This window comes from Ursus maritimus, unplaced genomic scaffold, assembly GCF_017311325.1.
Source record: "Ursus maritimus isolate PB19 unplaced genomic scaffold, ASM1731132v1 scaffold_18, whole genome shotgun sequence".
NCBI classification, from domain to species: Eukaryota; Metazoa; Chordata; class Mammalia; order Carnivora; family Ursidae; genus Ursus; species Ursus maritimus.
Genome location: NW_024424230.1, coordinates 56,314,431 through 56,323,832, shown reverse-complemented (window position 1 = coordinate 56,323,832; position 9,402 = coordinate 56,314,431). Strand labels below are relative to the sequence as shown.

At 40.3% G+C, this 9,402-nt stretch overlaps 1 protein-coding gene across 3 annotated transcripts in view; it reads right to left on the bottom strand.

The window, feature by feature from the left end:
* Positions 1-4,918: 4,918 nt before the first annotated feature.
* Positions 4,919-9,402, bottom strand: part of NDUFV2 (NADH:ubiquinone oxidoreductase core subunit V2) — a 34,359-nt gene continuing 29,875 nt past the window's right edge. For all 3 annotated transcript variants that reach the window (XM_040632708.1, XM_040632709.1, XM_008690111.2), the window contains one exon: positions 4,919-5,070. In XM_040632708.1, the coding sequence (XP_040488642.1) occupies positions 4,977-5,070 (94 nt within the window). In that variant the 3' untranslated portion in view covers positions 4,919-4,976. The remainder of the gene's footprint in view (positions 5,071-9,402) is intronic.

Genomic DNA, 9,402 nt, shown 5'->3' with positions numbered 1-9,402 from the left:
CTCCTCGGGACTCCTGGAGGGGCGGCGGCGGGCGGGGCGGACCCGCGCCGGGGCCACTAACGGCCTGTCACTGTCAGGCCAGCGGCGCCGCGGGCCGCGCCTGGCCAGGCCGGGCGGCACGAGACAGGGTGGGCAGGGCGCGTCCCCTACCTTGCTCTGGAGAGGGGGGACGGGAGCAGCGCAGAACTGAGGGGTCTCCTCCCAAGCGCCGGGGACGGGGCTCGAAACCGCGCCCCTCCTTCCTCCTCGCCAGTCGCCACGCCCCCCTCACCCTCACGGACCCAAGGCACGATCGGCGTAGGAGGGTTTACCCCCTGAACGAGTGCCTCGGTGTTGCCGTCGCTATCGTTGTCTTCGTCGCCGCTGCAACCGCCACGAACGCCGCGGAGGCCGGGCTTGAAAACATCTCCGGTCTCCGTCCGTCTCTCACCACAGCCTCCTCGCTCCCAGGACAGCGCCGCCCGGCGATTGGCTGCAACGCAGGCACGTGACTCCGCGGGCACGGGACGGGCGGCGTGACCGCCCCGCCCCCAGCGCCCGCCCGCCCCTTCCGCCGGCCCCTCCCCGCTACCCCGCCGCTCTTTCAGTTCTACGGAGAAGCTTCCCGAGCCACGGGGTGGAGGAGTCGGAAGGTACCAAGTGAGAGGCGGCGGGGGTGCAGGCCGGAACTCCTCTCTAGTTGCTCGGCCCTCTTGCCACCCCACCCAGGTGTCGCCATCTCCCTCCACCGTCACCGGGCCGAAAACAGAGGGGGAACCTAGGGATGCGCAAGAAAGCAGCGCAGGCTCCGCTGACGCTGCGGGGCCGGAAGGCTCTGCATTCTCTTTTTGTGGCGACCGTGGCAGTGGATGTGACTGGAAACTTCTGGAAATGGCGGCGGCGGCGGCGAAGACGCTGAACATAGGGTATTCACATGTTATTTTTACAGGGCGGGTGGGCTTATTTGTGAGGTCGAACCCGGGAAAATACGTCTAAAGACAGAGGCAGGGTATCTGCCCCCAAATTCGCAGCTGCGAACGGCTGGCCCAGCGTGTACGGAGACGCGGGGTGCGCTGGGGGCCCCCATGTCCGCGCGGTAGTGCGCTTGCGCGCCGGCGGGACACCACCTGAACTGGAGCCCAGGGGACCCGGACGCGTGCCGGGAGCTCGGCCTCACCCACCGCGCCTGCCCTCACCTGGGCCAGGTGGGGCCCCAGTACCAGTTCGAAAGTACATTAACGTGCACCTGTCGCAGGGACATCGCGAACCCCACAATACGCTCTCTCCCATTCACACCTTCGAGTGACCTTTTTTAGAGAAACCAGTTTCTCCACATCCAGATAGTATTTCATAGGGAACTGCTCAAGTACTGAAGAGTGCGTGAGGAAAACTTACGGTCTGGGCCTACCAGCAGCGGGTACTCTTTTATTTCTGAACGCTTTTTATTTACATCGAGGTTAGTATGCGACAGTTTGTACATTCCTTTATTTAACCACCCAAGTGGTTACATAATCTGTTGGAAACCATTTTATTCTGACTTAACTTCTGAACGCTTATTTACATCGAGGTTCATCTGCCACAGTTTGTACAAGCCTTCAGCCACCAAAGGGGTTACATAATTGGACGGAAAACCACCTCCCTCATCATTAATATTGGTCTCCATAAACGACAGCACCTATTTATGGAGTTACTTAATGGAGTTAGGAATTTCTTTATTTCAGTACAGATGATGTGACACTTCAGACTTCACACAAAGTTAAATCCCAACAAATTATATAAAGCATAAACTTGCATTGAAAATCACTAATTTTTCCCTTCCTAGTTTCCGGATTTCTCTCATCTATAAAACATTAGGTTCAATATGAATAGTAAGCACCTTAGGCTGGAGGTGAAATACTGTTAACATTTTTTTTTTTACGGTTTTATTTGAGAGTGATCAGAGAGCGAGAGAGAGCACGAGTGGGGGGAGGGGCAGTGGGAGAGGGAGAAGCAGGCTCCCCGCCGACCAGGGAGCTCCATGCAGGACCTGAGCCACCCAGGTGCCTCTGTTACATTTAACTTGGATATTTATAGCATGAAATACAAAGAAACCCACTAAAAATTTAACCAACTCGGACATCTCTTCAGGTCATTGAGTTCTCATTTAACTCATTAGTATTTATGGCAATGGCAATTGCTATTTCTATAGCACTGCCTCACTTCAAAATTGAAAGGTAGGTAATCTTGAATTTGCTGAAGTAAATTAGCCATAATTTATGGCAACAACTATATGTACAACCTTATTACTTAAAATCCCTGAATATATGAAAGAGTCCTCAGGCAGCTGTGCTCCAGGGCACTGTACTGACTACAGTCAACGGGACAGTTGCAAAAAAATTTCTTAATGAAATTCATATTAAGATTATATGGGCAAATTATAAATCAACCACAATTTATTTTTCAAAAGGTCAACATGATACTTAGGAAGGCAAGAGGAGCTGTTTTTCCTTTTCAGTGTGAAACTAGAAATATAAAGAAATTATTATTATAGCTATTACAGATGTCTCAAAAAGAAGCCCAAAGAAAACAAGTTTATATCCACAAGCTAGTTGGTTAGTAAGCTGCCAACACTTTTAATTGTATAGCCCTGTCTTTTGTTGGCTTCAGCAAGTGGGTAAATACCAGTTTTCATGATAGTACTAAAAGGTCAAGGACCCCAAGCATTAAACCTCAGTGTTAGCCAAAGTTAAGCAGACTCTTAAAACCTGTATACAGTTGACTCTTGAACATGGGTTTGAACTGCATGGGTCTACTCATACATGAACTTTTTTTTGATAAGTGTGGTATTGCAAGTGTACATTTTCTGTAACTTTATTGTAAGAATACAGTATATAATACATATAACATAGAAAATATGTTAATCAACTGTTTATGTTATCAGTTAACAGTAGGCTATTAATAGTTAAGTTTTGAGGGGAGTTAAAAGTTACAGGAAGATTTTCAATTAGGAGAGAGGTGGGTTGGTGCCCCTAACTGCGCCCCCCCCCCCATGCTAGGCACTGTTTGAGTCAACTGTATTTGATATCTGAATTAGAAACTATTCTGCAAAATTTACCTTCTTACTAGCTTACTAGTTCTTCACACATTTATAATCAACTACCTTTATGTTTTGCTACGTAAGTCCAGTTAAATCATTCAAAAAATCCTCCCATATTTCAGGAAGGTGAATATAATAAATGAAAAATACAATCTCAGATCATAGCTTGTTATGTGACTTAGTCTATACATATGTAATGCCTCTGCAGCAAATATGCTTATAACTATTTTTATGTGTTGTAGCAGTGGCCCCATTCAATTACAGCAACAAACTGACAGCAATCAGTAGTTTCCTCTAGCAACTTTAAGTAGTTACTACAAAAAAACTGGTATTAGAGTCTTTGTCAGTAGAGAGAAAGATAAATTGTTTAATTTATTTTTGTTATTAAACAGCAATAAGATTTCCTCCTCAAAAACCCCCTTTTTAAAAAAAAGAGCACAGAGTTAGGAATTGAGAAGAGGAAATGAGGGAGCAAGTGCTGGTAAACCTACAAATGATGCCTACCTCTCTCTACAGGTTTGATAAATAGGCCAGGATATAGTTGTCATCTCCGAAAACAGCAAGGAAATTTTAATCATTGTGTTCATATACATTTTGAAACCATCTTGGATTACTGTAATAAAATTTTACCTGCCAGGTGTTTAAAAGCCAATCAGAAAACTATCATTAAAACCAGTATTATGTTAAAATTGGTAGAGTTTTTAAGAAAAATAGGCAAAAAAATTAAGACTCAAAATCCTAATATATACCACTGCAATACAAGTGATAATCTAAGAACTATAGAATATGTTTGATAATGGTGTAACAGTATAATTAAAATTTTCTATTTCTAAAATATTACATAAAAATTGATAATCAGTGCATATCCTTAATACATGTCTTTGTTTTTTCACCCAGTATCTGAAGCTTCCCCACTTCTAATTTTTCTTCTAGTTAAAAAAATTATGTCAAAGTAAGGCATTTTTATAAATCAGCAGGTCAGGAGGGCTCTAGGATAGAAGAGAGGCATTTTCATTGTGTTACCTTTTTATGCCACTTAAGAAATTACTGTTATTGTTTACCTTCTCAGGTAAAAAAACAAAAACTAATTTTTAAAGATATTCTTAAAAAGAATCATGTTTTTAAGCATCATAATTACTACTAGTGACTGGTTAGTCTGCCAGAAGAACAAGGCCAAACAATGACTTTGAGAAATCTGCAACAATTGGATTTAGATTTATCCCTGCATTAAAGCTATTAATTTTTTTTCAACTTGCAAAACGAATGCACCATAGCTAGTTCCTTGAATGTATATAATACATAGGTTTTATCCTTTGTTCTAAGTTGAAATATCCATTCAACTGAAGAGTGTATTTTGCATATCAACTGCTGTTTCCACCTCAGATTGTACTTGAGTCTCCACCCAGTTTCTATATACTTGCAGTATACAATAATAAAAATGACAATACTTCTAGAGACAACTACTTTATCCTCCTTACATCTCTGCTTGAGGTGTCACTTACCAGATGGAAATACAGTAACAATTATGTGCTGTAAATCTAAAAATGTTTAAAGGGAGTACTACCGTAAACGAGTCTATAGAAAGATCATGTTAACTTAAGACTTGGCTTTAAAGATGGAAAAGCAAAGTATATGTGAAATTTGACACCGTTATCTAATGTTATTGGTAAAAGTGATCTGGCAGTTGAAAATGGATGATATTGGAGTGACTATTAACTACACTATGAAATAACGTCTTCATAGTTAGTCAGAGATAGCAAAAGACTAAAAATGGTACTCCAAAGTTTCAACGTAACACAGATACTTCTAGAGACAAGCTGCTAGGTATACACCATGAGATGAACAAATAATATAAAAAGTTTATGTAGATAGGAGATTTATTTTTATTTCTCCAATGACAATATTTACAATTGAATATAAATTAAAGTCCTGCTTGCACACCAAAGCCAGGTCCTTTGGGTGGTTCAGTCAAAGAGGTAAGACCTCCAGCTGGCTCACAAGAGAAGCGTCCACTCCTGAAAAGAGCAAGTAACATTAAACTATTAATGGTTATCATTTATAAATCTTCACTTAAAAAAATCATTGGTACTTTACAACAGCCCAGTTAAGTAACTGTTTTTCATCCAAGAGTTGCATGGATTATTTAATTCAAATATTTCAACTGCTGCAAGATTTTCAAAAGTTAAATATGAAAACAGACAGGTTTGAGACTCACCATAGATATGAAAAATATAAAAGTAACACTATTAGTTCCCATTTACTGAGCAGTGTATGTATATTATTAGCTCATTTAATCTTTACAACAATGCCATGAGACAAGTAATACTGGCCTTATTTTACAGATACAGAAACAAAGGCTTAGGGGATTCACCATCTGCCAAGGATCAGAGCTAAGAACTATAAGAAAATAACCCAGACCCAGAGAACATTTTTAAAAATCATGCTTTAGGGGGCGCCTGGGTGGCTCAGTTGGTTAGGCATCTGACTCTTGATTTCGGCTCAGGTCAGGATCTCAGGATTGTGGGATGGAGCCCTCCATTGGGCTCCACACTCAGCTGGAAGTCTGCTTGAGATTCTCTCCCTCTCTCTAAAATAAATAAATAAATCTTTTGAAAAAATCATGTTTTAATAAATTAGTGCATTATATTTATTATTTTTATATCTGAATTTTATTTAGATTGAGATCCACTATTCACCATGAACAGAAGAGAATACAAACTTGTACATTATATCTGGAAATAAATGAAATGGGAATTTGAAGATTTAGGAGGGGTGTTCCTTAGAGACACTGAAAACAAAGTATATTGGTATTCATATTTTTAAAAGCAATATTAGTAGTATTAACTTTTCAAGAACAGGTTCCAGACCAGAGTGGCTACCACAGCCACAAGGAAAACAGGAACAGGTCCTTAGGTAGGAATCTATGAAGAGAGGCAAGAACAGAGGTAGAAGAACCTGTCTTTTGTTCTCCCACACACATACCTTCTCAGGAAATCACTCACCTCTGCCCCTGTCTAACCTCTGTTGTTAGAGCCCGGCTTAGCACCTACTCTTATTTCACGGCTTTGTTAATATACCTGTTCCTGCCACAGATTTCAGCTGAAGAATTGTTCAGTTTACATCTTTTTACTCCTTCTTGCTCTGTTCTTCAAATTCTGTCATCAATCTTACACGTTTCTTTCTAGAGCCCCAGGAAATCATCTTTTGTTCAGGGGACAGGACAAGGATACCACATAATCATTTTAAGGCCTTTCAAGCTATTACATTACACAATACAAGTAACTCAGTGTACAAAGTCAGAAGTTAAGTAATATATTTGCATTATAGGTTCACTATGAAAACCACATCAAAAAACAGTTACCGTGAACTATCTGAATCTAAAATTAATGTAGGGTAAGTGGCAAAATGATACCTAACTTTAACAAAAAACAGTATTTGGCTCTGTAATTTTTTTTATGTTAACTAATAACACAGGTATACCTCCTGCTCTTTGACTGCTAATGATGTAATGAAATTATTTTTGGAGGACCTTTCTTCCCCTTTACTAGATTCCCTCTATGGTTTAAACTCAGCTACCTCCTTCACCAACACAAAGGACTGATTTAGGGAGATTATAAAAACTGAGGTTTTGAGAACAATAATTGGGAGAGTTAATCATACACACTGCCTGAACTCTTCAAGGAACTGTGGATTTTTGTATAAGAAAGTAATTTCAAGAGTAATCTGGTCCATTTTCCTAAAGTTTGTTCCATAGCAATTACAGTCCCATGACCTACTTTAGGGGGGGGAAAAGTTTCAGTGGCCTCTTACGTCTGCCTGCAAACTTTCTCCTTCCCTCACCCTTCACAAAATGCACATTAAAATGCTATAAAGGCTGTAAAGTCCACAGATGGTGTTTCATCTATTAATCATTTAACTTCCCCTCATTTTATCTGTAAATATGCATCAGACACCAGAGGCAGTGATCCAGCCCTTCCATTCACAATTTACACTAGGGTTTTCACTTCATAAAAAACAAAAAATGATTCGTCTCAAGTGTTATGCTTAAAATGCCATCTATTTATTTTTATTTTTATTTTTTTAAAGATTTTATTTATATATTCGACAGAGATAGAGACAGCCAGCGAGAGAGGGAACACAGCAGGGGGAGTGGGAGAGGAAGAAGCAGGCTCATAGCGGAGGAGCCTGATGTGGGGCTCGATCCCATAATGCTGGGATCACGCCCTGAGCCGAAGGCAGGCGCTTAACCGCTGTGCCACCCAGGCGCCCCTAAAATGCCATCTATTAATTACCTTGTTCTATTACAATTGAAAAAGTAAATCTGATTTTTTTAGCCATTCCAACACTATTTGTACATTCATCATTTTAACTCATTCACATAGAAAATTTGGCCTTTCTGTACATTGTTTATGGCGTAGAAGTACTTTTTAAAGAAAAGCTATTTTATGAAAGTTTAGTGCTTATCTTTTTAATACTGCTGATTTATACCCACCCCTGCCCTTTTAGTATATACTATATACTTTTAGTATAAAAAAACGAAAGTGACTTTACAGTTTAGAGTTATCCATCAGCAACCACCTATATTTTCTTTACATCTCACATTATCTGTATCCCATAGAATTCTGCAAAAAGATATCTTTATAAAACTAAACATGAAGAATTCAAATTGAATTTAAAATTAGTTTTAGTTAACCATACTAAAAAACAACTTCTACCTCTTAATTAGTAATTTCAAAGCAGGTTAAGTTATTTTCAGTACTTAAAAAAAATGAAAATAATCTCAGCAAATATTTAATGTCAAAATAAGCACGGCCTTACCATCAGTTTAATATTTCCTTTCTACCCATCACTTAACAAAAACATAAAAAAGCAGTTTTTCTTTTTTTTTTTTTTTTAAAGATTTTTATTTATTTATTTGACAGAGAGACAGGGAGAGAGGGAACACAAGTAGGGGGAGTGGGGGAGGGAGAAGCAGGCTTCCAGCCTAGCAGGGAGCCTGAGCAGGAAGCCCGATGCAGGGCTCGCTCCCAGCACCCTGGGATCATGACCTGAGCCGAAGGCAGATGCTTAACAACTGAGCCACGCAGGCACCCTAAAAAAGCAGTTCAGAGACATGAATCTTTTACTGATTTTGGCCAGGATAGACCTGGTAATGGTACTCAGAAATTAGGTACTGCTGAAGACTCACAATGAGCACCTCTTTTACATATGTGAGCAAAGTGCTTGATTATAAAAATACTAATAAAAAAAAGAATTAGCTTTGGTTAAAGTATAACTATAATTATATTTTGGAGTATAACTATATTTTGGTTACTACTATCATTGCAGTCTCTTTCATTATACTATATAGCCAAAAAACTTGAGGAAGGAGAGGAAAAGTTTTTGTCTTCCAATGCTGGGAAGACATTCTAGAACTACCATGTCCAAATACAGTCTCCACACACCACTGGAAGATGCTCTGCAATTACTGAAAAGTAAGTAGATTTTTTTTTTAAAGATTTTATTTATTCATTTGACAGAGATAGAGACAGCCAGCGAGAGAGGGAACACAAGCAGGGGGAGTGGGAGAGGAAGAAGCAGGCTCCCAGCGTAGGAGCCCGATGTGGGGCTCGATCCCAGAATGCTGGGATCATGCCCTGAGCAGAAGGCAGATGCTTAACGACTGAGCCACCCAGGTGCCCTGAAAAGTAAGTAGATTTATCTCTTTTTACGTACTGTTTTTTAAAGATTTATTTATTTTAGAAGGAAAGCATGCAGGTGGGGGAGGGTAGAGGGAGAGAGAATCCTCAAGCAGACTCCCCACTGAGCACAGAGCCTGACTTGGGGCTCCATCCCAGGACCCCAAGATCATGACCTGAGCTGAAACCAAGTGTAGGCCCCTCAACTGAGCCACCCAGGTGCCCCACCTCTGTTTTTTAAATAAGAGGGATACATAGGAAATAAAAATAGGTTCAAAAACCAATAATTCTAAAGTTTTTGGCTCAAATCTAGAACACTCAAAAACATCTCCGTGAAGAACTATTTAAAATTACTGATAAGCAACACCTCTATTATTAGATATTAAAAATGCTTAACTGTGATACTCAGTTAACTGTTTACTAATGTTAAAATACAATGATATTATAGTATCCCAAGTTAAGAACACCAACAAACTAATTTCACCCCCACTAATCTCATCCAGCCTTATGGCTTTAAATACCATCTATATTAACTGATGAATCCCCAATTCACATTTCCAGTCCTAATGTATTTCCTAAATTCCAGGTGCAAATATACCTTTCAGCATTCTACCATGGGTGTCTAGCAGACATCTCAACTTTAACCTGTCCCAAGGTGACTTTTCTTCC